Source organism: Xiphophorus maculatus, chromosome 11, assembly GCF_002775205.1.
Source record: "Xiphophorus maculatus strain JP 163 A chromosome 11, X_maculatus-5.0-male, whole genome shotgun sequence".
Classification (NCBI taxonomy): Eukaryota; Metazoa; Chordata; class Actinopteri; order Cyprinodontiformes; family Poeciliidae; genus Xiphophorus; species Xiphophorus maculatus.
Window position 1 is genome coordinate 14,595,993 of NC_036453.1, and position 27,249 is coordinate 14,623,241.

Below are 27,249 nucleotides of genomic sequence, written 5' to 3' on the forward strand. Positions count from 1 at the left end.
ACATCAGTGAAGAAAAATATCAAAGTGGTGTAGAAGTGTAATTTAAAAATGCTTTTTGAAATGGGAGTTAATTACGTAAAAACGCAGAAAGCATCTTGTTAGCTTAAAGGCTTTATGGAAATTTGAAAGAAAAACTACTGAAAAATGTACCAAAAAACACAAAAAGTAAAAATAAAATAAACTAAATAAATCTGACATTAAGATGTTGAGAAATCTGGGAGGGTTAACCGCCTGGCAGGCGTTTCCTGTCTGTTAGGATGACATCCTGTGGCGTCCCACAGGGTTGTGTTCTCTGTCCCATCTCTGCTACTTTATATTGGTTCTATTTGAGCTAAATTACGGAAAAAATAAGTAATCTCTTTACTGTTCAGGTGCAGAAATAGCTCCACATGAATATAAAAGCTGAAGCCTTTTAATTAACTGGACCTTTTCTTTAGCTTTGATTTACAGCCAGACGTCTCAGAGAACTTTGGTCAGTTAACTAAGAAGTTTATCTGATCCAGTAAAATTGAGCTTTAAATAAGAAGTGATGAAGTCTTTAGACCAGCATACAACCTCTGACCCCAAACACACACACACATTACTGGGAGCAGATTCAAACTTTTAAAACCAGAGAGCTGCTGGGGGAAAAAAATCACACAAAAGTCAAACACGCTGGAATCAAAGTGCAAACGATTCAGAAACTTTATAGCTTCAGGTTCTCATGTCACAGTTTTCCTTCAAGACGAAACATACAGGTGACTGACATCGTTGTGTTTCTGCAGCATCAGTTGGTCCCTGACAAAATAAAACTTTGACTTTTATTTAAAAACTTGGAACAAGACTTGAAACAACGAGGAAACAGCTTTAGTGCAAATACTGATTTTAGTTTTAAACGGGATATTTTGAATCTTCATACAGAGAACAACAACCAGAGAGCTGAGGGACGTCAGTGATGTTGACTCAAACGGCAGTGAAGTTATCATCAGATTCAGAAGTAAACATCCACTGAGAGACATGAAGAGAAGCCACTGACTTCTGCTGGGACCTTAAACTCAACACGGTGCATTCAGGGTCAAGAGAACTGGAATGTCTGAAGGAAAACCTACTGTCACGGATTTTTCACATTTCCTGACGGTGATCAGACAGAAAACGACGCGTTGATGAACAGAGACAAACTGTGTTTTTTATCTTTAGGTTTCCAGTTAGAGAACAAAGACTCACAGTGACGTCACAGCAAAAGTTCAGTCCGGTTCTGGTTGAAGGAACAAAGAAAACAGCCTGAAAGTCTCACTGCAGGCCTGGTTTCTGACCTCTACCCCGACCCTCTGGATCAGAACATTTCCACGAAGCACCAGTCACACAGCGGCAGGCGTTTCAGCAAAAAACCTTTCAGAAAAAGCTAAATATTTAGCTCCAAATGAAATATTTAGCTCCATACTGAGTTAGCAAGCTAAATAAATAGATCCAAGGTAAACTTAATTAGCAACTGTAGCTTAGTTTTCTAATAGTGAGTTAGCAATCTAAATATTTAGCTTGCTAATATTTAGCTCCAAACTAAATATCACATTAGCAAGCTAAATAAATAGGTCGAAGGTAAATATTTAGCTAGCAACTGTAGGTTGTAGGTTAGCTTGCTGACTACATGTTAGCCTCTGAAGACTGCCGTGACTATTTTTGCTGAACATAGAAAGTACACCTGGCCCTGCGGCGGCTCTGTCCCATCATACCAGCTGGAGGATTACTTCCTGTTCCTCTCCACTGTCGCCACATGGTCACCGAGGAGGCGGGATCGCTGTGATGATTTGGTCCAATCAGCTGATGCCTTCTCACCAGTTGGCTTTGATTGATCTGTTATGATGAGTCCTGGTTCTGACTGTGTGTGGATCTGAACCGGATTGATCCGAACTGGATCTGGACTTACCTGGAATCTGAACAACTGTTTTTTCATGTGACAGAACTAGTACTCTGGTGCTGAATAAATAAACTGAATTAAATTAAAAATAGATTTCAGACATAATTCCAGTTTCTATTTAATTGGACCGTCTCTACAATTGGGTTTGGTTTGACTGTTCCTAATTCTGGCCTCTAGAGGTCCTCAGTCAGCCTCAGTGGTTTCACCCGGTCCACTGGACTTAATCAGAACTTGAAGCAGGGCGTAGCTACCCTGAGGAAGAGGAGGGCAGAGAAGGTCAACCAGCTGGAAGGACAGAGCTGGATCCGATCTCTGAACGACTCGGAACCATTTCACTGATCAGTGAGGAAAACACCTGTAACATTCCCTGAAAAGGAAATCTGTCCATGACTCCCGTCTTCATCCAGAAGGAAACAAGGAAAACAAAAAAACTTCAAAGCGTTCATTGGTTAAAATAACAGAAGTTGTCTGTAGGTGGAACTGGGTCTCCATGGTCGATCCACGGATTTTAGTGACATCAGGCAGAACCAGCGGCGCATCAGGAACCGGGAAGGTGTTGGTGATGATGCGGTTTGGTCCGGTTCAGTCCGTCCTCCTGGTCCTGGTGGTGTGAAGGCAGCACCTCCACGTAGTTTCTCTGGAGAACAGACAGGAGATCCAGATGAAGTTCTCATGAAACACCTGGAGACCTGCAGCTAACCTGCAGCTAACTTGGAGCTAACCTGGAGTTAACCTGCAATTAGCTTGGAGCTAACCTGGAGCTAACTTAGAGTTAACCTGGAGTTAATCTGCAGCTAGCTTGGAGCTAACCTGGAGCTAAACCGGAGCTAGCCTACATGTAGCCTGCAGCTAACCTGGAGGTAGCTTTCAGCTAGCCTGCAGCTAACATAGAGCTAGCCTACAGCTAACCTGGAGCTAGTTTGCACTAGCCTGCAGCTAACCTGGAAGCTAACTTTGGAAGTTAGCTCTAGAAGCTAACCTGCAGCTTCCAGAGTCCAGACTCAGGATTGCTATGGTGGGAAGTTAAACATCTAACCTGAAACAGCTCTGAGAAGCGCACATACCTGCCAGAACCTCCTGAGTTCAGTTTCCCTGCTGATAAAGAAGAGAGAAAAATCAGAGGAGTTTCAGATTGTTCAGCATACTATTCCTGTTTCCTTCCTGTGATCCAGTTTTCTGAAGATCTGAAGCTGGGTGGAAAATCGGCCAAAGTCTAAAGATGAAACTCAGAAAAACTTTCAGAAAGCATGGAGCGCTACCAGGACCACCAGAGGATAACGGGCCTGGACCACAGGAAGGGTTGGCTCAAACAAACCAACGTACAGCAGCAGAGTGAGTCAGCTTATCAAAGCGAAACTTCAGGTTGGATCTGGGAGAGTTCTTGTTTTTCAGTTCTGAAAGAGGAAAATAAATGGTGGTCAGTGAGGCGAAGCGCAGGAATCTGGACATGATGAAGGTGGATGTACTGAACCTGTGGGGCTGCGGCAGATGATCAGGGGACAGGAAACCTCAGACGGCGCAGTCTGATACAGAAGGAGAAGATCAGGAAGTTTTAGAATGAGATCAGATTCACAGCATGAAAATTCGAGACTATTCCTGATTCTGAATCCTCGTCAGAACATAAATGACCTCTGAACTTTCTTGTCACACCAACCTGAGGACCAGCCATGGAGGCTAACTCTGGCTGGACCCAAATACGACCACAAGGTGAGTCAGAACCCGTCCAGTTTAGTCGTAAAAACAGATTCAGAGCCTCTACCAGGTTTTCCTGGGAGAACAGCTTTTGTTCTCCACTCCAACCAGCCAAGGCTGTACTACAGCTACAACCAATCAGCTGAAGGTTACTGATTAGTCTCACCAGGTGAGCGTCGTTAGAGGGAATGCTGAAGCTGCAGGTGCTGGATGTGGATCTGGAAATTTTACTGCTCTCCTTCTTCGGATGAATCCTGAAAACACAGAAACGTTGCTGCTGCTTTGCTCAGATTACAAACAAAAAGACAGATTAAAGCTCACCTGTCCCGTTGTCCCGCCTCTGGAGAGCTAGGATTGGACGGCAGCTCAGACCTCACCTCCAGCATGGGGTGGGAACAGTCGAAGCTGCGCTGCTCACTGAGGAGGCTGACACAGCAAACAGAGTTTAACCAGAAGAACAACTGAGCCAGTAGCTTCATGCTAAAGATATCTGCTAACAGCTGAGACGTGAACTGATAGAAAAACTGGATTTATCCTCAAATATAAACATGGCGTTCCTCAGGGCCACAAGTGAGCATCCCAAGCTAAAACAGTTGCTCTAATCCTAAAGCACTAATCATAAATGTTGTCTAATGCTAAAGTGCTTCATTGAAGCTAACACCAAAACAGTATTTAGCTGAAGAAAATGCTAAGATGCTATGTCAACACAGTATTTTGTTGAAGTTAATGTTTCAAATAACTGGATAAAAAAAGAGAATGTGAGGAGAGGAAATGGAACTGCAGTGTGAACAGTCTTCAATCATTTCAAAATAAGAGCATGAATTTGAAAGGATCAGCAGCCAAGTCAATTAGCTGTTTAGAATTTACCTGGAAAAAATAATTTAGGGGAAGCTAAGTGTGCTAAATAACGTTTTAAAAAAGCACTAAACAGAAAGCTAGTTTTGCTATTAGCGGAGTAGCAGCTCAGGGTTCTGTTTTCATTTATTCTGTGTTTCAGATGTCAGGCTCTATAAAATCACTCGCTTTGCAGATGATGTGACGGTTTTCTGAGCAGACTGTGTTAAATAAATTTAAAAAAAGCCTCTCAGTTTTTCGCAGTATTTATTAAACTTCCTTCAGGTCATCAGAAAGGTCGTCGTCGTGGTTACCTCCTGTGGCTGTGTTTGTCTGTCTGGCTGTCGATGCTCAGCAGGCGGGGGAACAGGCCTGAGCGCCGCTTCACCGGAGACTTCACGTTGCCCTGGCAACAGAAACACACATACAATCCAGCTGCCAACAGCTGCAGAGCCTGAACCGGAGTGTTGGACCGGTTCTGCTCACCTCAATGCTCAGGTGGGCCAGACCACCCCCACTCAGACTGGTGGGCAGCCCCGCCCCACCGCGCGACATGGTTTCCATGGATACGCTCCGCCCCTTCATTGCTCTCTGAAATGAAACAGCAGAAATATTTAATTAAGATTTTAACCAGCTAAACATTAAACTCCTGTACTGGTTTTCAACAAAAAGTCAGACGATCAAACTGGGATGTGAGAGTAAAGCTGAAGTGACCTTCAGACTGACCTTGATGGACTCCAGCAGCCCTCCGTGGGCATGGCCATTCTCACCCCGGCCCTCTTCCTCCATGCCCGAGCCCAGTCCCAGCATGCACTGGGAGCGTCTGTGCAGCTCGTCCAGCAGGCCGTCCAGTAGGGCGGAGCGGGTCCGCTCCTGAGCGGGAGGGAAATAAAACGAACCGATTCACTCCAGAGAAACCCGACTGCTAGCAGACGCACCGGGAAATCAGGATTTAATCCCAAAACGCTGCAAAATGATTCAGACACAACAAACTGTGTTTGGATCAGGAAACTTTTTCATTCAGAAGCAGAAGAAGAGGAGTGATGAGTGAACAAAAGGAAAACAAATTTAACGAAGGTAAACTAAGGCCAAAAAGTTAAAACATGAACTGATAAAAAAGATTTGGAGTTAAAAAATTATTTCATCTGAAAAACATTTTTGAAACAAAAAGTGGTTAAAACTGAAATAAAAAAAAATATTTTGACCCAACAAAAAACTATTTTACAGTGAAAATCAATTTTGAACAAAACTAATTTTTAAGCTGAAAAAACATTTAACCCTAAATCAAAAAATGTTTTAGGTGAAAAACATTCTGAACAAACTTTATGGCCCTATTTTAGCTCCATAAGACCCCGCTAAAAGGCTGAACCCTGTCAGTGTTTTCCAGCAGGCCGAGGGAGATGGCTCCCCCTGCTGGTTACCTCCAGTCGGGCGAAGCGTTCGCTCTTGTAGGAGGCCAGCTCCGCGTTGATGAGCTTGGTGAGAAGGAACTGCCTGAACTCTGGACCCTGGAAAAGAAAACCACAGATGAGACCGGTTCGGTTCGGGCGTTAGAACTCGACCTGGTTCGGTCCAGACATTAGAACGTGACCCCGTTCGATGTAAGAACTTGACCCGGTTCGGACCGGATTCCTAGCCCACCTTCCTGAAGACGGCCGGGTTCGGCAGCGGCGGTCCAAACGGCGGGACGTCTTCTCGCGCCGTGACGGAAACCTACCAGAGATTGGAGAAGCAGGTTCAATTTTGGTTCGGTTCTCCTCGACCCAGATGGATTTCGGTCGGGTCGGTATGGTCTGGTTCAGTGAGACCTCCTACCCGGTAGGTGGCGCTGTCCGAGTGGGTCTCCTCCACCTGCACCAGGATGAAGGCGTGCAGGAAGTTGGAGGCGATCATGTCGGGGACGAAGGGCGTGGCCTCTTCCTGGAACACCACCGCCACGATGTCATTTCCTATGTGGCGTTTCCTCTGCAGCTGAGCGACAGGAAGTGACACATCCGAAGCGTTAGTGCTGAAAGTTTAGCGACCAGCAGGGGGCAGTGCAGTCTTGAAAACACTGAATTAAACTGAGCAATCTGAGTCCATTTTCAGGTGTTTTTATGTGCCATGAAAATAAACTTTAAAAGTTCAGTTTTATGATTGAAACGCTCAACCTCCCCTCTTCTCGTGCCGCCCTGGGCAACCGCCTGTATCAAAAACATTCAGGACATAACCATAGCTCTGACAATCGATACCTTTAATTATTGATCAGCAGAAAGAATAACAGTTTCTCTACTCTGAGACGACAGCAACAAAAAGATTTATTTTTGGTTTCTGTAAAAATATTGTTTCAGTTTTACTTTGATTAACAAAAAGAAAGAAGCTGATAGAAACTCTAAGGTTAAACCCAAAAACCTTTCCTGAATAAACAGAACCAAACAAAACCAACCAGAACCAAACAGAACCACAGACACCCATGTTCCAGTCCTGTTTTTATTTCCTGAGTTTTCCTGGACTCCCGGCAGTTTTCCGTTCTACCTGCTGCGCGTCTCCCTCGGTGAACGGCAGCTTGGTGGAGACGTGGAACATGACCTCTTGACCTCTGTAGACGGTGTAGACGGAGTGGGACCCCGTCTGGCCGTGGGACACGTCCAGCCCGCCCCGGAACCTGCAGACAGCAGGACGAGAGCTGACTGGACCGGCCCGGTTCCACCAAGCCCAAAAGAACCAGCGGGTGAACACACCGTGACATCGTTATGTTTTAGTTTCTATTCCTGAAGCTCTAGAGAATCCAGATACTGACGGTTTTCAATTTCTGGTAAAGATGAAAAAGTTTCATTTTGATGAAAATTACAACAAATATGAAAGTTTAGGTTCCAATGAATCCATTTAAATCCCAAACAACCAAATTATTTCTAATAAATGTTCAATGTCGAGTCGGTTTTAAAAAGCAGCAGCTGGGCAGTAACTAGTTTTACTCGAGTAACTTTAGTATAAAGTATTTCTACTCTGACTTGAGTCAAATTTCCGTGTACTGGTTGAAGAACAAACTTGTTTTAACCAAAAAAATCACCAGACACACAAACACACCTGCAGTTTATGATAAAGTTTTATAATCTTTATATTGAAAGTAATTTTTTTTGTAATTACATTATTTATGTCAATTATTTTCATTTTGGTCCTTAAAATATCAACATTTCCACATAACGGTATACTGTATCTGCCCGATGATGCCATTTCCAAACATTAAATGATGTGTTATGTGTGCTTTTCCTCTCGCCTGACTCATTTCCTGGACGGTTTCTCTTTATTTTTACTCGACTAACTTTATTATTATTACTCTGCGCTGACCTGAGGTCAGATTTTGCTGCTCTGAACAGAAACTCCACAGTTTGTGTCGTCCATGGTTCAGTTTGCGGCGCTGCTCACCCCTTAAAGTCCTGCAGCTCCACCGTTTCTCCCAGCAGCTGCAGGAACTCGGAGAAAGCCGGAGACTCCTGGTTGTTGGTGAACAGTTCCTCCTCTGACACCTGCACAGGTCACAGCCGACACAGCCAATCACAGATCATCTCTGCTGTCACAGCCAATCACAGATCACCTCAGGCTCAGGTAGAGGTTACGAGTCAAATGTTTCCACAGGAGGCAGAAACGGTTATTCTTCAATTTTCACACAGTAACTTCTATATTACTATAGAAGTTATGTAGAAGACGCGAAGGTAATATTTCATTTTACAAAAATAAATCACAAACAAAATAGTAATACAAAAACATAACATACAAAATAAAATGCAAATAATTAAATAATATAAAAAAACAAATAAAAGTACTTTATTTGAAACAAACAAAACACAAATAAAAATATTTAAAATAAATAAAATACATAAAATGAAAGTAAAATAGAATACAGGTCAAATTCAAATAAAATACTTTGTTGATCCCTTTGTCTAACTGTGTGATAAAATAATTTTTTTGATATGTTGCTACAGTTTGGCATTAAATGTAAAATCATAATTTGGGATTTGGACATTTTCACGCCCTGATGCTTTTATTATTTCCCACTTCCTTACACAATTCATTTTGGAAATTAAAAACAAGACTTTGTGAGCGACAAACCTGAACACAGTAAAAAAAACAAACAGAGTAACTTTGTTCAACCAATTTTGTGTCTCTATACCTGTAGCGCCTCCTGGTGTCTGGGTGGATAAACACACAAACTGTGGGATGAAAATATTTCTGCATGGAGATTCATAAATAAGCTACATAAAGTTAATCCTATGAATGATCTGATCTAATTTGTTTTCTTGGCTGAATAAACATTGAATCTAGAGTTTGGTTAATATTCAGAGTCAGACTGTTTTTTCTCCAGTTATGTTGGGCGTCAATGAGAGCCGCAGCATGGCCGGTTCTGACCTGTCCAAAGCGCTGGTAGACGACGCCAAACTTGAAGGTGTTGTTGACTTCGTGTTCATCGTAGTTGACGATGAGCTGAGACGCCTGCAGGCGGAGAGGACGGCATCAGCTGGACAAGTCTCAGCAGGAGGAATCGAGAGGAGACCGAGGAAAACGAGCTCACCTTGGGGTAGAGGACCGGACTGAACCGCAGGGAGGCCGCTTCGTCGCACACAAGCTTCAGGACAAACAGGTCCCACTGTTAACTTTCATCAGCATTAAACTCCCACAGGTCAGTGTGAAATGCTTCGTGCAGAACGTCTGTTAGCCTCAGACATGTTTCAAATCAAATTAACCTGGATCGTAACGAGATATTCACCTTCTACATTTCAGTCAAAGAAAACAAAAACGAGGCAGTTTTATCTGTCTTACTGCCATTTTATAGCAAAATCAACTAAATATGTTAACTTCAGTTGTTATAAAAATGTTATATATCAAATATGATTTCAAGAAACTTAACTTCCTAATATGACACCTTGAAATTGGGCTTCTGTCTCTTTAAGAAGCTCCTGCTCTCTCTGAAGCTCCGCCTCCAGGAAGTCATCCCTACATGGCTCCTCTGTTAACACTTTAACGTTTTTACCAGCGTTGCTCTGAGCAGCAGCTCCTATTATGAGCTCAGCAGATGTTTGCTAATTGCTGCTGGCTAGTCTGAAGGAGCTGAGTGGGGCGGAGCTGGATCTTGGAGGCGGGGCTAGGTCCACCCAGACGTATTAACACCTGAATGGTTGCCATGGAGATTAAAAGATTTCTTAAACATAAAAGAATCAAAGCAACAGCGCAGGTTTGATTTAATGAGGGAAAAACATTCTCATACCGGCCCTTTAACTGAATTATCTGTCTTTAGTTAGTCTTCAATACAGAGCTGTAATTTCTAGAGCAGCTCTTAATATTTGAGAGTTTTTGAGAGACTTTGTGTTTTTATGATGTAAAATAACTTAGAAATGGCTTGTTGCTGAAATGTGCTATGCAAATAAAAATTGACTGATTGATTTAAACAGTTGTCTTTTTAACCACAGGAACAGGAAGTAGTTTCGAGGAGAACAGGAAGTGAGGTGTGTGGACACCTTGGCCAGCTCCGGAACGCTGGGGATGTCCGGCAGCTCCGCCAGAGATAATCTGTGGTAGACGCTTTTCAGACGAGACCTGAAGCAAACACAAGAAACAAACCTGGATCCAGAGGAACAACATTGGTTTTAAAGCTTTAACTAGACCAAAAGCAGCAAAGAGAGGGTCCAAGCCCCCCTACCTAAAAACAAAAACGTTACAAACTTTAACTAGAGTCACAGGAAGGCGATGTGGGCCTAAAGTTTTATCACGATAATTTGTGGTACACTTGTGATAATGATAAATGTGACGTTAATAACTCTTTATTGCATCTTTTTAGGCGACTATAACACTGCAGCAACTATAGCCCCACAAACACAAATAGTGCTCTTGAAAAACATTCCTGTTTGTCTCTTTAGGGCACCAGTCACATGATGAAGTCTGATTTGTTTCACTAAACTGCAGACAGTGACTATTTAATCATATTTATTGAGGCTTTTATTGGATAAACTGCAGAGAAAATAGCAAAACTATCAAAGTTGACAGTTAAACATCATTAACTGGAATTTATTGTCACAACAATAAATCAAGATTTTTATCGCGATAAGAAATTTATCACGATACATGACATAATAAATACACACCACTAGTTACAAGCAGTTCCTAGAGGGTCCAAGCCCCTCTTTGAGCTCTGACCCGACCCGGTTCCTGTGTTTACCTGATGATGACGTGCAGGTATTCATGTTCCTTCTCCTCCTCGTGTCTCACAGACAGCAGCAGGTTTCCCAAACTGCTGACTGGGCAGAAGAAGTTCAGATGTTCCTGAAAGGCAGGAAGACGTTGGAGACCAAAAGCTGAAACTGCTGCAAACCACAAAATGTTTTAACATGGATTTATTTCATAAGACATCACAGCTCACCCTGCCCAGGAAGTGGTTCCTGTACGCGCGTGCTGCCTCGTTGATCTCCTCCAGGTGATACCCATAATCCCCTGGGGCAGAACCTTCTGCCTCCTTTGTTCCTCCATCCTCTACCTCTAAACCGCTGCACTGCAAGGAGGAAGGGGGCGGAACCTCGGGAGGCGTGGCCTCTGGTGGGGGTGGAGCCTGAATGGGTGGAGCATCCAGAGGCGTGGCCTTAAGAAGCGGGCCCTCTGAAGGGGGCGGAGCCTCTTGATCCTCTATCCAATAGCCTCCAAACTGCGGCAGGATGACCTGCGGGTACGGGGGCCCCCTCTCCAACACCTGCAGTCGACATGTTTCTGTCACACCTGGAGGAAACCTGCTGCTGCGTCGTCATGGTAACGGCTCTACTGTTATTACTACAGCATTGTTGTCTTGTTACAGTCTTATATTTTGAATGTTCAGAATGAACTTCTTTACTTTTTAACTGTTTTCATCATATTTTCAGTGTCAGGTCAAAAGTTCAGGTGAAATATGCGACGGCGTATTGGAGTCAGAGTGGACCGAAAAAACTGGAGTACATTTCCACCAAAAATCTCAGAAATTTTGAGATTATTATCAGAAACTTTGTGGAAAAAATAGGACATTTTTAACTTGAGAAGTTGAAGATTTCCAAATAAAAAAAATAATACTGAGAAACCCAGAAAAATATCAAAAGTAGAAAAATTCTGAGATAAATCTAAGAAATTTCTGAGTTTTTTCTAGTAAATTCTCAACTTTTGAAGCTCAAATATTTTTGGGTTTTTTTCTAGAAAATTTCTGGTTTTTGTGGAAATTTCCTCCTTTTTTCCTATGTAGACTAGCCTACAGAAATATTAATATGTGATTTCAGAATGTTTGTTTTATCACCTTTGTGTTGCTATGTGGCATAATTTTTTATTTTTTTATGTTATCTTTTGCAGTTTTTTTTTTTGCAAATGTGAAATATTCACAATTCAAAGCAATAGTTCATGTGCAATATCAATCTGTGTTTATCTTTGTTTTTGTTATATTGTGAACATTTGAAATACCAAATCACAACTTCATGATTTTTTTTCATAAAACCTTAAAATAAAGTCAGTTTTTGTAAGTTTTTTCATTTAAACAGCTGAAATGTTGGAAAGTCAAGTTTAACTTCTCCTGGGAAAATGAACCAAATCTCAGGTTTTGCAGCCATAATAACAAAATATGTCCAAACTGTAATTTTAACTTTGATAGAAAAAATTCTGCCCAGACATTTTTGGAAACCATCAGAATATTAATAAAGCTGCAGACAGAGTGAAACCGTCCCGACAGCCTCAAACTGCTGGCAGGAATCAAACCCACAACCTTTGGACTGGAGGACAGAGACGTTTGAGTCTCACCTCTTCGATCCTGGGATAAGGAATGTAATCATCCTGAAACAGAGACAGAGGCGTTTCAAACATGGCCGACATCGCATCTGGAATACAAAAGTTTCAGTTTCACCCCCCCACCCCCCACCCCCACACGGCCATATTGTTCTGCACTTTGCACTGTCACATTATCTGTACTTTGCCATAATTGGACCTGCTGCTACTTCTTTGGTGTGGTTGAGTGCCTTTAGTTAATTTAGTTGTATATATTGTTATTATTATTATTGTGTGTTTGCTTATTTATACTGTATATATTTGACCTTTTGCACGGGAGCTGCAATGGAAATTTCGTTGAATTCTGTTCAATGACAATAAATGCTATCTATCTTCCTGTAAACTTCTGACTGAATCCACAGGTTCACTTTTACTAAACCAAAGACAATGGGATGTTAAACTGAAGGAAAAAACAAATCCACGTGAACAGCAACAAAGCGGACATGCAACTTGGGCTGTTGAGGATGATGATGATGATGATGATGATGATGATGATGATGATGATGATGATGATGATGATGATGATGAAGGTGAAGATTGGAGCGACTTCCTGTCAGGAACAGAGACTTCCTGCTGCTCATCTGGTTTTACAACAACATGGAAAGGAACGTGGGACAGGAATCAGGACAGACGTGAGGACAGATAGGTGGACAGACGTGAGGACAGATAGGTGGACAGACGTGAGGACAGGAATCAGGACAGACGTGAGGACAGATAGGTGGACAGGCGTGAGGACAGATAGGTGGACAGACGTGAGGACAGGAATCAGGACAGACGTGAGGACAGATAGGTGGACAGACGTGAGGACAGGAATCAGGACAGACGTGAGGACAGATAGGTGGACAGACGTGAGGACAGATAGGTGGACAGACGTGAGGACTGATAGGTGGACAGACGTGAGGACAGGAATCAGGACAGACGTGAGGACAGATAGGTGGACAGACGTGAGGACAGGAATCAGGACAGACGTGAGGACAGATAGGTGGACAGACGTGAGGACAGATAGGTGGACAGACGTGAGGACAGGAATCAGGACAGACGTGAGGACAGATAGGTGGACAGACGTGAGGACAGGAATCAGGACAGACGTGAGGACAGATAGGTGGACAGACGTGAGGACAGATAGGTGGACAGACGTGAGGACAGATAGGTGGACAGACGTGAGGACAGATAGGTGGACAGACGTGAGGACAGGAATCAGGACAGACGTGAGGACAGATAGGTGGACAGACGTGAGGACAGGAATCAGGACAGACGTGAGGACAGATAGGTGGACAGACGTGAGGACAGATAGGTGGACAGACGTGAGGACAGGAATCAGGACAGACGTGAGGACAGATAGGTGGACAGACGTGAGGACAGGAATCAGGACAGACGTGAGGACAGATAGGTGGACAGACGTGAGGACAGATAGGTGGACAGACGTGAGGACAGATAGGTGGACAGACGTGAGGACAGGAATCAGGACAGACGTGAGGACAGATAGGTGGACAGACGTGAGGACAGATAGGTGGACAGACGTGAGGACAGGAATCAGGACAGACGTGAGGACAGATAGGTGGACAGACGTGAGGACAGATAGGTGGACAGACGTGAGGACAGGAATCAGGACAGACGTGAGGACAGATAGGTGGACGGACGTGCCTTCTGTCTCAGAGGGACTGTCTTCATCTCAGCAGCTTCTGGTACTTGCTGCTCCGCAGTCGGGAGAGAAAACAGGACGAAATTATTCTGATGAGCCAACAAGAACATTTTATTCAGAGTCGGAACCAAAACCCAGCAGAACTCTGGGTTTCTGTCCGAGTGAGACATCTGTTGACTCGTCTGGTTTTCTGTCTCTTGCCGTCCAACTGGACCAAGTTGCTCTTCGCTCCGTCTCTCTGCCCTCCTCTTCCTCACCTGCCCTTTAATTTATTTTATTGTTTTGATGGAAAATGCTACATTGACCTATTGATCTGTGATCGCTGCTGATCCAATGATCCCACAGCATGATGCTGCCGCTTCATCAGATGTCATTAAGTCAACAAACCAAACTTAAAGGCTCCACTTCCTCCTAACTTCTTCTGTTCTTCTGTTTTTTCCCCTTCATTTCTTCTTCTGCAGATGATTCCTGATGTTTTATAAAATCTCCTCATCCTGCCGGCGTCTCGGCTCCTTTAACAGAACCGTTAGACGGATCCATGCGAATTAAAGTCTTACCTCCATCTTGTCCATCATGTCGAAGAAATGAGCCGACTGCAGACAGAAACAGGTAAACCAGTTCACTGTCAGGACAAACGCTTCAATATGTCTAAACTGCTAAGGTATTTAGGAATCACTGAGAATGAAACAGGAGGAAGTAACATTTGTACTGAATCAGAACTGAACCGGGTTCATCTCCCCGTGCTTCTGTTACTCGTCAACAAGAACAAACCGGGGAAGGAAGGACGGATTTTTATCCGTTATGATTTCAGGATGAGAATAAAGCTGCTGATTCTACCGGACCTGGACTGACGACATCACAGGAGGCACAAGAATGGGCTGACCAGCAACATGGCGGACATGTCACTGTCCACAGATCTGAACACGGACTGTGAAGCTTTGGTGATACAAGACGGTCAATGTTAGGTTTGACCTCTGACCCAAGATGGATACTGGATGGAGCAAACTGGTCGCAAACCGTTAGCAAACAAATTCAAGTTAGTGACTTTTAGTCAAAATGTGACTAGTGACAAATCTAGTGACTTTAGTTTGTGTTATCAGACATCAGCAAAGCTGAACTGCTGTAGCCAATAGGAAAATTCAACTGCAGTAGCCACCGTTCAACCCAAAGAGGGCAGCACTGACACAGTTTTAGGCTAATGTTGCAGTATTAAACAAATTTACACTAAAATGTCACAGTTTCCGCAGAAACGTAAAGATAGTACCCTTATTAACCAATTTTACAGTTCATCAGCAAAATAAGTTGATTTGGTTTATAGAAATAATTAAAATTGTTTATAGAAACGTCTCCAAGTGTTTCTATGAATCCAAGCAGGATCCCTTGGATTTATTCCTCTAACGGAGGAATATGGACCAAACATCCAAATAAAGAGGAAAATACTGACGGATGTGGAGTCTGATCAGCCGCTTCCTGTGATGTCACCAGACCTGCAGGTTTAATCTGGAATAACAGATCTAACAGAGAAACAGGCAGACAGGGTGACGCTGAGCGGCGTCTGGAGGTTGCAGCAGGTGTTACCTTCATGGTGGGCGGCGCCGTGCGGGGGGGCGACGGGGGGCGGTCCTCCACCGGGACATTAGGGAGGGTCAGCTGGTCCTGCTTACTGCAACACAGGAAACCATCATCAGAGACGCCGCGTCTTCATTAGCAAAGAACCGGGAGGAGGTGAGGATGATGACGAGCTGGCTGGAGATGAAGGTCAGCCTGACCTCAGAGGAGCCGCCTGACCTCTGACCTCTGAGGAGCCGCCTGATCACGTCACAGGTGTGACTCGTCAGACTCATCAGTGAATCACCGCTTGAACATGGTAGCGATGAGTCATGATTCAGACTCTGATCAGGCTGGATTGGAGTCATGGTTAGAGCTGAACTCGTTTTTACCACAGTTCTGACTCATGGCGACAGACCGGACCCAGCTGGTTCTGGTTCTGGTGCCGACTCCAGGTCATAATGTCCATGCAGAATCAGTTCCTCTCAGTGTGAAACATATGGACTGACCCCTCGGGGTCAGAGGTCAGCCTCTGCTACAGGGTGGAGTTGGGGAGGGGCTAAAGTCAGACCTTCTGACCCGTCTGAAGGTCTCATCCTGGCCTAACAGAACCTTGAAGAACCCAAACAGAACAACAGGGAGCATTATGGTTTAAAAATCAGCCAAATTCAGATGGAGGCGTGGAGACCGCTAACTAAAATGCTAGCTACGCTAACCCTAAAGCACTAATCATATACATTAGCCCTGCTAGCACAAATCATATACATTAGCCCTGCTAGTGCTATACCAACATGGAACTTAGCAGAAGCTAATGCTAAGGTGGTAATTTCAACCATCTGTCAATAACACACGTGCTACAACATAGCATATCGCCCCCTACATGATTAAACATGTCATTGCACTCCTTCCTGTACTGTTTGGGCCACAGGAAGTGATTCTTTGGACCTTTCATTCATGGTTTCAGTTTTATAGTTGTTGAGTTTTGCTAACTCTTAGCCTAATTGGCCACAGTAATGCTTTGGTCAGAAAACCCACAGAACAAAGGTAGGTTTAAATTATTTTACCTCATTCCTTCATGTGTTGTATTGTCATTTGCTCAATAAAGAGGAATAAAATGAGGAGAGGGAACAGAACTTCACCAACTTCAAAATAAGAGCATGAACATAAAAGTCTACTATACCACCTGAATTCTGAACAGTCGACATCCAAAACCTCAAAACAGTTTAGAAAACAACAAAGTAAATTAGCGCTTTAGAATTCATCTGGAAAGATTTAGGGGAAGCTAAACACTTTCAAATTTACCTACTAGTGGATTAGCATAACTGTGCCTGTTCAGATCAAAACCGTGGTCTCATCCTCAAATATCTGGACCTGGTCTGATCACTGCTGCAGCTCAGATACTTTAGACCCATCCAGAACCAGGAAGAACCTCCTTCCTGTTGACCTTTTCCAGAAACTTCTGCTGCTTCACTTCCTTCTCTCTGCCTCTTAAGGCTGAACAGTTTGTGTTCATGTTGTTCCTGCTGTCTGAGTGAGGGCTGCAGGTTCGACCGGCTCCAGCTCTGCACAGCAAACACAAAGGTCACCAGGAGGCGGGAAGGGACGGACGGACCCTGCTGGGAGAGAAAAGGTCACCAAGTGAGGCGCCGTGGCATTTGGACCTGATCTTAGCTGGGGAACAACACCGAGGTCTGGTTTGGGTCCAACAGCTGGAATGACTAAAGATAGCCTATCCAGTGCTAATGCTAGCCTATGACAGGCTAATGCTAGGCAATCCAAGGCTAATGCTAGCCTATCAAATGTTAAAGCTAGCCTGCCTGTCCTAATGGGCAGCAGTGGAAGAAGGCAGTCCAGTGGTTGACCAGACTAGGCATGCTAGCCTCTAGCCTCCAAAGCTAACAGTAGCTAGTGCTGTGATTCTCTTGCCAGCGCCGTTAGCGAACGTTTATCCTCCATGCTGAGAGGAAACCTGATCCTGTTGCTGAATGGCTGAAGGTGAATGAATTAGTTTCTATTAGTGAATGTTTCCTGCAGAGTTCAGGAAACATTCCTTAGCTCTTTAATGAGCAAAGATGCTCATTAAAGTTTAACCCTGGAGCTCCTCCTGCTTCCACACACTCCAGTTGGCAGGTCAAAGGTCAGCTGGAGAAGTGAAGTGGGCCAATACCTACTGATGATGTTCTACTCTGAGATAATTGGGGGCTTGACTTGTCTTAACGAGCTAATTTAGATCAAACTGAAGCAGGGAATTAATTATGAATCTGGAGGTTTGTTCAAGTAAAACTCATCAAGCCTGAAAACCAAAAATAAAATATTGGAAACATTCTGATTAACTGGCAGACAGGACGGAGCAGAACATGGACTCACATCTTCCAGGAAGATTTTAAAAGCAGAATCTGTTCAGTTTTAAACCAAAGTGGTGAAATGTGACGGATGAGAAGCGACGGCGCCTGTGAGGAACCTGCAGCGCTGCTTCATGACTGCAGCAACACGCTGACAGCAGATCAGAAAACCTGCAGCCGCTTGGAGGAGAAAAACCATCTGAGTGGAAACATTTCAGCCCAAACGACCTTCTGACAGACAGAACCTCCCGTAAATAACAGGATTCCTGCTGGACTGTAACACACCCCTCTGATCTGCCTGGAGATTGATACGAATCCACCTTCCTCAGAACCACATCACCTCCAACTGGACTCATCGTCCAACAACAGAGCAGCAGAACCAGCAGCTTCAGAGGGAAAGTATTCTTAATTATTTTTTATGTATAGTGCCATTTTATAGCGCAATCCAGTGACTGTTAGCTTCAGACGTTATGAAAATGCTGTATATACCAAACATGACTTAAAACAAAAATTTGACCTCACATCATATCATATCTGATGCCTTGAAATTGGCCTCTGTCTCTTTAAAATATCCCTGAGGAAAAGTTTCAGCAACGTGGGCGGAGCCAAGAGACCCAGAGGGGCGTGGTCAGGACGAGAGAAGACCTGTTGCATAATCATCCACTTTGTTGCTATATTTAGCAACTTAGAACTGAGACGGTTTTAGGCAAAATACTGCAGAAATAAAAAAAATGTTACACTAAAATGTCCAATACCCAATACTAATGCTAGTTTATCCAAGGCTGAATTTAAGATAGAACACTGAATTTCTATAGTTTGTCAGCAAAAAAGTTAAGTTGGTGGTTAGTTTCATTTTAAGAACCTTCTTCTCTTTCTGACACTCCGCCCTCAGGAAGTCATCAGAACACAATGATCTAAACAACGTTGTTTACACCAGATACATGGCAGACAAGATAGAGCAGAACAGTTCTTCATTACATTGCACTAAGAAGTTCCACCAGCTGTGTGCCAACTGCTGCTGCCACTAGTCTGTAGGAGCAGATCAAACCTCGGGCTTTAGCTGGACTCGTTACACCGGTCAACTGAACAAAGGAACAAGAACCCAGCATGGCAGCAGAATGGTCTTAAGGCCAGCAGATGATTTTATTCTGGTCTGACTGGAAACCAGAGACGCTCCGTCTCCATTATCGCTGGTCAGAGTGAAGTTTTATGTTGCTTTAAGACTGCAGTCTCCCTGTTGTGGGCAGTAAGAGTGAATGAGATGTAAGATATAAACAAAGCAGCAACAGACAACACTCTGCCATCTTCCACTCTGCACTGACGACGCATGCTGGGTTCGCCAAACTGGTGGAAACTGGTGTTGACTCTCGGCAAAACACCAACATGTGAAGAAACCAGTTCAAGAACGAGAGCAACATGAGCCTTTCTCCTGGCTCTGCAGACTGAGGTCATTTTGACTGCTCAGAGCTCCAGAAAACGTAAACATATGTAGATTATTGCTGCTGTCACTAACAGAACGGCACTGATGAAAACAACGAGAGCGTCTGAAGCAGAAGCCGCCCTCGCTGCAGGAGACGTGTCGGTCGGCACAGAAACACGACTCAGCAGCGACCGCATGGAGCGGACCAAACAGATGGCAGCGCAGCCGCTTGCTGCCACCACTTTGGTGTTTTTTATAGAACAGCTCCTAACCACGCAAGTGTAGGACAGACAGCAACCACAGGGGGCGCCACTCACACTGGAATCTGGATTGTAACTTTCTAAGGAGGAAATTTTATGTTCCAACAAGAAATAAACACCTGAGAACATCTTATCCCCATAAACCTTAGAGTATTTATTTTAGTTTCTGGAGTTTGTCACTGGATTTCACTCAGAGCAGAAAGATTGAAATGATTTAAACGATTCAAATGATTTAAACGATTCAAATGATTTAAACGATTCAAATGATTTAAACGATACAAATGATTCAAATGATTCACTGTCGTTATTACTGGAGAGAAAAAAACACTGTAAACAGCAGCAGGAGAGAAGGAACGCTGCTGCTTTCAAACAGACAGACACACAATAACATAACACACACACACTAACAAAACACACACACACACACAATAACATAACACACACACACTAACAAAACACACACACACACACAATAACACACACACAGACTAACACACAGTCTGGTCCAGGTCTCAATCCGTCCACTAATGTCCTCACTTTGCATGATGTCCTCTGTCCCAAAACTTGACATAAAGACCAACTCTGAGCCAATCAGCAGGCTCCGTCTGATTTAAGGAGACGTGACCCGACTAGTGAGCAGCAGCACAAACAGATTCCTGCTCTTTAAGGTGGAAATGAGTTTTTATCTGATTCAGTGAAACGTTTCAAATTCTGGCTCCTGTGAAGCTGTCAACACGTTGCTCTCTCTGTTTACCTTCAGGGGACACAACTGCCCTCAGCCGTCCACTCAGAGGACACACACACACACACGCACGCACGCACGCACGCACGCACGCACGCACACACACACACACACACACACCCATGCAGACGCTTCACACTACTGGGTCTGCAGCCTGCCGATCCTCTGCAGAAACAACGTAAACAAACGTGAGTAGATGGAGTAAATGTGAGACTCACCACTGGCGGTGTGGCATCGCAGCGTTGCCGTCGGTTACTGAGCATCTTACTGAGATCTAACAGAGTAGCACCGCTCCTCCTCCTCCTCCTCATCCTCTTCCTCTTCCTCTCTGCCGTAATGTCAGGGACCAACAGGATTACGGAGCCGTAATCAGTCAGAGGAAGGCAGATGGAGGAAAAATGGAAAACTGACGGGAGAGGAGGAGGAAGAGGAGGATGAAGCTGTCACTAATTTCTGTTACAACTCTGACTGAAAGCTAGTGGTAGTTTGTTGAAAAAAAAACAGGAAGGGACTGAAATTTTCATTCTGTATACACCCTGTGCATGCAAAATGACAATAAAGTCAGTCTAAGTCTAAGTCTAAGTCTAAATAATTTTCTGTTTGCTTCTATATTTAACATTTATATTTATTTATGTTTGTTTTTATTAGCTTAAATGTGTTTGTAATTTTTTCTCTAATTTATTAACGATTGTCATTCTGATATCAACCAAAATGTGATTAAATTGATTTATTAATTTTGATGAATATTCATTTATTTTTATTTGTTTTTGGTCAGTGTTTACTTTTTGTACATTTTTTGGGGGGGGGGTTGTATTTATTTCATTTTATGAAATAATGTATTAATTATTTAAGTTAGACTCACTTCTGCTTTTTTAATTTATTCACTTCATTTTCTTTCGGTTGGTATTTATTTATGTACTTATTTATTCTACATTGTCAGAAAGAACACAACTATTGTCTGTGAAGTGCTGTGAAATTAAATAAAAATTCAGTTTGCCATTTTTTTGCCACTACAATAAATTTAAATAAGTGTGAGATATTGCAGTTTGACTACATTAGATTATTATTTTTAACATATCTACAAACATCATGCAAACATTAGTAATGAGCAAATTTACTGACCTAATGGTTTATTGATTAATCTGCTCCATATTTATCTGATTTTGGTGGTTAGCAGCATTTTTAGCTTTCATGCTAGCATGCTAGCAACTCCCCAGCAGTGCTGTGTCTCTGCAGACCAGAGGTGGCGCTAGACTTTTGGTTGCCAGTCATTTTTCAGACGGCGTAAAAAAGATCTAATAATTTATTTGTCCCCGTCGGTATTTAAATGTTAATAATAACGGCACGTTAAGTCTGAGCAGAACGTCTTCATGCTGCTGCCTGATGAAGAGGACGAGTATCTTCATCAGTGGCGTCTGACCCAGAGCGGCTCCCAGCAGGTTCTGGTGGACAGAAAGAAGAGAGCGCTGCAGGAGGTCGCTGACCTTCCCCTCAGACACGTCGCTCTGCTCTCACACCAGAACTTCCTCCGCCTGCTTCCCCCTTCTGGGAAAAAAAAGCTTAAAATACGGATCATGACGAGCCACACAGCGTGGATAATAAGGTCACCACGGCAACAGCGACGTGACCAGCAAAACCTGAAGATTAGATCCTGAAGGAAAACTGTTGGCTTCAAACCAGGAAGAAAACAGAAAACATGAAGCCTGGAAGCAGAAGACAGGAAGTAGGAAGGTCCAATATGGACACTGCTTCCTGTTCTGAGGGAGGATGGACGGATTGACCCCTGACCTGTAGTGACCCCAACGCCCTTTCTCCTGATGGACCATGAACACTCAGCTCCTGGTTTGGTCTGGATCATCCTTAAAGAACCGGACTGTCCTGAACCGAGTCGGACATGTTGAAGGAGGATTTCTCTCTGCGTATTCTTCCTGAGGATAGACGGTTCTGGTGCTGGTCGGGTCCCCGAGTGTTTTTGGTTCTTTACGGTTGAGGATTTATTCCAGGGATCAAACTGAGCAGAACCGAGGACACGGAGCGTCCGCCATAGAGGCTCCAGCACAGAGCCTTGGGGAACGCCAGCATAGAAAGGAGTAGATCAGAATGACTGGACCAACCAAGGCGGTCCTGGACCTGAGTCCAGTTACTGCCACTTCCTGTTAGCATGTGGACGGTGTTGAAGCTGGACCGCATCAGAGGAGTTGTAAATCAGGCGTGTGCTGGTACTCACCGGGCTCTCAGCGTGCTGATTGTCGACTTATCAATCCTGCAGAGACACAGAGAGGAGCAGACGTTAATGGACGCCGCTCTCGTCCGGTTCTGATAACGGGCGAGCGCGGAACAACATCTCCGAAGAGGAGGAGGAGATTTACGGCTGCGTTCTCCATTAACCCTGGTAACCTGAGAGGGAGGTGTGAGCCCAAAGCTTCACAGCAATAAAACACCCGTTTATTAAAGTGCCGCCACGGCGATGCATCACACATCAGCTTCTGGACTGAAGGAGGAAGGAGCCACAAAACACACGAGTCAAGGAAACGAACAATGTGGGACGGTGCTGGTTTCTGGCCACGACATGTAAAAAAACAACAAGCGTCTTTAAAACGTTTTTTCTGTTTTATCATCTACACATATCTAAGTTTAAACTCACTAAACCCCAAATCAACCGTTATTTTTCAAGGATGCAGAAACTAAAAAACGTTTGACTGTTTGGTGAATTAATGACATGACGCACCAGAACCTTTTTAAAGTTTGCTTTTGTTGGAAATATTTCCGTATTAGTGGGAAAGTTTTGTTTGCTGAGGCTTTTCATCCCCCGCTAGCATCAAGAAGAATTTGCAGAAAGACTTTGTCTGATTGAGAATCAGTTTCTCGTCTCTATGGAAATGATGACACAGCAAAACGCTAAGCTGAAAATAATGTTAAAATAGCAAAACTTTATTTGAAACATAAATTCATTGGGTGTTTATGTGACGTCTTGGACGTTGCTTTGCTAGCTGTAGCATCGTGTCTTCTGCTAATGTTAGCGCTGTGTGCTAGCTGTTAGCACCTTTAGGACTGACCTGTACTGAGTGTTTTGAATATTGTTACTACATTAACAGTTTGACATGTTTTTATCTGTTCTGATCCAAACACTTTCAGTGACGTTCTTGGCGCTACCATTAGCTAGCTCGCTAACTATCCTGAGGCCTGGATGGATAAGTCCAACGTTGTTCATGACGTTTAATCAGTTTGGGAATAAAACGTTTCTGCAATGTGAGATAATCGCACCTCTGCTATCAAACTACCAAAATGGCCGAACAACCGGTCACAGTGGGACGCTCTGTGACCTGTAGGGGGCGCACCAAAGTGACAGCACAAAAACAAGGAGCCTAACTAGGAACTCGGACCAAAACACAGTTCAGCTTTATATAGACCTCAACTGGATGATTCCAGTAGGAACAGGAATCTAACTGCATGATATATCAACCTTTAATGTCACATGAAAGTTGTTCTCAGTATTTACAGCAGGGGATCAGTTCTAATCTGGAGAATATGAAAACCAAACCAGAACCCCAGCAGAACCCAAACTGAGGCTTCTGGGAAAATAATGTCAGTTTTCTGCCATCGTCTCTTCCTGCATTGATAATTAGAGGCTTCAGTTTCTAAAGGCTTTACATGTCGTCGTGATGTTTTGGTTCTTCGCTGTGTTTCTTAGAACAAAACAGGAACCAGAGGATGAAGAACCTCCGCTGAATCGACACTTTGTGGCTGAATTCAAAGGAGCGAGCAGCCGCTGGCGGCTGTAAACTGCTCCCTCCTCCGCCTCAGGCTCCTCCTGCATTATTAAAGATAGAAACTATCAGCCGGCTCCGTCTAAACGCTGGATGAAACGCATCTGATTCCTCAAACAGGCTGAAATCAGGTGAAGATGAGGGAGGAAGTTTTGTGGAAGGAGGAAGGCGGGGGAGCGTGGATGATGCTGCAGGATTCAGCGACGTGTGTCCTGATCCCAGTTCTGACAGATCGACTGAACCAACAGGATTTACATTCCTGGCTGCTGCTGCTCTCCTCTCATCCAGAACCAGACACACGTCTCTCTGCTGACGGCTCACAGGAAACCCAAAGAGTGACGGCGAACAGAGGAGGAAGCAGCTGCAGCATCGACAGACGCTGCACGCTAACAGAGCAGATGTGCTGAGGTTCAGGCAGACAGAGGGAAGGTTCCCTGTTTAAAGATGGAGAACCAGAAGGTTCTAGAGACAGAACCCTGGTTCTGTCATCAGTCAGACGATAAACCACACTGAGATTATTCATTTAGACACCTGACAGTTCGATAAATTCGGTTTGATTTGGACCTAGAAGATCTGGCGTTTAGTTAACATGTTTTCCCTGAACATGTGTCTTTTCTCTCTGGGTGTTCCGGCTTCCCTCCTCACTCCATCACCAAGATTAAATCAGGAAGGTCCAGAGTCTCTGGTTCAACAAGCGGATCGTTAGCAGGACTCAGCAGAACGCTAGACCGCTTTCTATCAACATTTTTTATGTGCATTTTGATGCATCGTATTAGAAACAGTTGATTGAATTTGAAATCATATGCTCAAACCGAAAAAGAATTAAAGAGGAGATGGAAAATATTTACCAAATAAGTTCTGCCATAGCAAACGCTGCCCTCTACTGGTACCAGACTCAGAGGAACATCCATCATGGCGGAGTGAACTCCATGTGCTCCATGCTAGTTAGCAACATCTACTTCCTGTTTGTCACAGCCATGCGTAGCGTCAACATCTGACAAAGTGACGTTTTGCGTATAGCCTGGTTGATTCGCTCCAACATGGAAATACAACAAATTCACACTTTCTTTTTTTTAAAAGGTTTGCTCAAATTAACTCACTTTGGACACTAATTGGCTTAATGGTCTCTTTAAAGGGGGTGAAAACGTTTCCACACAGATTGGTGAAAAAGTTTCCACACAGATCCAGGTTGGTTTGAACAGCTGCTGTCCCTCAGGAAGTGAACATTAAATTAAATTTCTCTGCTTAGCTTCCCTGGCCGGCTTTTAGGATCGATTTAACCTCTCAGGCTATTATCAGTACTCCTCATCAGCTCTGGGGAAACGTGCGCCGAAGTTTATAAAGGGAATCCTGTGGCTCTGATTTGTCTTTTTACCGTCTCTATAATCCAGCTCTAATAGGATCTGAGTCGTTACTGAAGGAACCTCTCTGGGTGCTAACTGGTCTATTCTGGTCTATTGGTTTATTCAGACTAATAAATGTCTGAATAAACTGTAACAACAAAATCTATAAACTCCTACTTTTCTAACTTCTTGCAGCAGCAGTGTGAGTTTAAATGTTCAGATTCAGTTTCTTCCAGAGCTGAATTGTTGTATTTTTATGCATTATAATGTACTGTTTGCTCCATGGATGTCGCTTAAACAACACAAATGTCTGCATGGTTTGATCAACAGCTATGCTAGGCTAATATTTTATTGACGTGGATAAAAAAATCTGGTAGACAGATGCCAGCACTTGACATACATGGATTTAACCCATCACTGCAGGATTCGAACTGAAATACCGCAACAATCTCAGGCTATGCTGCACTGACGAGGATTCACTCACATCGGCATGCTGGATGCATGAAACTGAAAGTAATCAACCTGATTTGGCTGATTACTATCTGTCCACTAAGGGGCAGAGCATTGTACAAATGATCTAGTGCAAATATCTTAAAAAATGCCTTAAATAAAACAAAAATAACTTAGAAATAATTTTTCAGCATGACGTAGAAACCTGTCAATAATGATTTAGTACTGATTAAAAAGTATTATTTACACTTTTATATTTTCACTTGTAACCTGGGAAAAACATGTTTATATGGGTTTTAACTTGTTTGAAGGATTTGTGGAAAATTCTTGGATTTTGTTCTTGTAGCTTTTCTTAAATATTCAAAAGAAAAAGCAGCTTGGGAAGCTGTTATACTTCAATACAAAGCTGATAGACACATTATTGGTTGACTGTTGCAAATTAACCAATCCAGGAACAACATTTATTTTTCTTTTTGCTGATTGGCTGAAGCTTTAACAAGACATTAGCTTGTTCTGTAAGATGGTTTCCACGGAGAGTATTAATATGAAGGTATATTTGCTGTTTAAAATGTTAAAATAAACAGTTCAAAGTGTTTTTAGAGGAGGTGTGAAGTATTCCTGAGGTTCACTGTAGATTCAATCCCAGGTGGTTCGTTGTTAATTAAACCAGTGGAAAAAGAAACAAGACGGCAACAAGATTCTTTTTAAAGTACAACGTTTTGTGAATTATGTGAAATAAATAAACTACAGTAAATAGGAACCGGTGAGTTTAGATTAGAGGTTTTCCATTGAGACATTCCTGACTGAGGTTGTTTATCTTTAACTGCGTTGGTTCTTTAATCAATATTTAAATTTCTCTGTAAAACATTAGCATCTGAGTTTATATTTATATGAAATAATTTTATCTTAAATTCTATCATTAATGTTTTCTAGCGGGTCCCGGCTCTGCTCGCCTGTGGTCCGGTTCTGCTGGGCTCTTTGTGTCGGGAACAAACCCGTTTAGGTTCCTGACAGCAGAAAGTTGCTGATTAACTGCAGCCCAGCAGAACCGCGTCCGACCAGACGAAGAAGTAGTTAGGAAAACGGATTTAAGCCGCTTCATTTACGGATCTTGCTGAAACTGTGATGTCATAGTGATGTCACTGCCATGCAGATGAGGCAATCAGCCTGAAAAGCATTGAAAGTGGGAACGTTTTAGATCATTTTTGCTCCGTCTGGAACAATGAAACAAGCTGAGGCTCACCATCCAAAGCCGCCGAAGGACACGCTCCTCTTCCTCCGCAGCATGGTTCCTCCTCCTCCTCCTCCTCCTTTGTCTCCTCTTATTGTGTCGGATCCTCCGGCTCTCCTCGCCGCCGCCTCATCTCTCCTCCTATAAATACTCTCATCCCGGCCACACGCTCCTCCGCCTCCTCCCTCCGCGTCTTCCTCCTCCCGTTAATGTTTCCCTCTTCCTCCTCCTCTTCCTCTCATACTTCGTTTGGCAGCACACTGAGAGCCTGGGGGGCGGAGGGG

The 27,249-nt window shown here is 43.6% G+C and overlaps 2 protein-coding genes across 6 annotated transcripts; one reads left to right on the plus strand and one right to left on the minus strand.

Moving 5' to 3' along the window:
* Positions 1-660: 660 nt before the first annotated feature.
* Positions 661-27,249, minus strand: LOC102223239 (rap1 GTPase-activating protein 2-like). Of its 4 annotated transcripts, none has more exons than XM_023342043.1 (25): positions 26,978-27,249; positions 22,402-22,437; positions 15,441-15,525; positions 14,420-14,455; positions 13,865-13,912; positions 12,197-12,229; positions 10,812-11,135; positions 10,611-10,714; positions 9,913-9,991; positions 8,970-9,023; positions 8,807-8,890; positions 7,826-7,926; positions 6,935-7,064; positions 6,236-6,391; positions 6,062-6,133; positions 5,842-5,928; positions 5,147-5,293; positions 4,907-5,011; positions 4,735-4,826; positions 3,908-4,012; positions 3,753-3,840; positions 3,366-3,417; positions 3,218-3,288; positions 2,959-2,986; positions 661-2,531 (listed from the first exon to the last, which is right to left on the minus strand). In XM_023342043.1, exons 1-24 carry the CDS (start codon positions 27,019-27,021, stop codon positions 2,978-2,980), a joined length of 2,142 nt encoding a protein of 713 aa, XP_023197811.1. In that variant the 5' UTR covers positions 27,022-27,249; the 3' UTR covers positions 661-2,531; positions 2,959-2,977. The 4 variants fall into 4 exon arrangements, with proteins under 4 accessions (XP_023197811.1, XP_023197810.1, XP_023197813.1 ...); XM_023342042.1 differs by having other exon boundaries at positions 2,959-2,989; positions 26,978-27,194; XM_023342045.1 differs by lacking the exon at positions 13,865-13,912 and having other exon boundaries at positions 2,959-2,989; positions 26,978-27,193.
* LOC111610030 lies at positions 12,499-14,455 on the plus strand. 2 transcript variants are annotated; one of them, XM_023342047.1, is made up of 2 exons: positions 12,499-13,778; positions 13,851-14,455. In XM_023342047.1, the coding sequence occupies exons 1-2, from the start codon at positions 12,664-12,666 to the stop codon at positions 14,128-14,130; spliced, it is 1,395 nt and encodes a 464-aa protein (XP_023197815.1). In that variant the 5' UTR covers positions 12,499-12,663; the 3' UTR covers positions 14,131-14,455. The 2 variants fall into 2 exon arrangements, with proteins under 2 accessions (XP_023197815.1, XP_023197816.1); XM_023342048.1 differs by having other exon boundaries at positions 12,499-12,962; positions 13,107-14,455.

Excerpts from the sequence above, each read along its gene's own strand:
- LOC102223239 (XM_023342042.1), bottom strand. The coding sequence starts at position 27,021 with ATGCTGCGGAGGAAGAGGAGCGTGTCCTTCGGCGGCTTTGGATG. Across the intron at positions 7,927-8,806 it reads TCTACCAGCGCTTTGGACAG|GTGTCAGAGGAGGAACTGTT; the intron begins GTCAGAACCGGC and ends TGACCTGTGCAG. Across the intron at positions 5,294-5,841 it reads AACGCTTCGCCCGACTGGAG|GAGCGGACCCGCTCCGCCCT; the intron begins GTAACCAGCAGG and ends CCTCCCGCTCAG.
- LOC111610030 (XM_023342047.1), top strand. The coding sequence starts at position 12,664 with ATGCAACTTGGGCTGTTGAGGATGATGATGATGATGATGATGATGATG. Across the intron at positions 13,779-13,850 it reads ACAGACGTGAGGACAGATAG|GTGGACGGACGTGCCTTCTG; the intron begins GTGGACAGACGT and ends GAGGACAGATAG.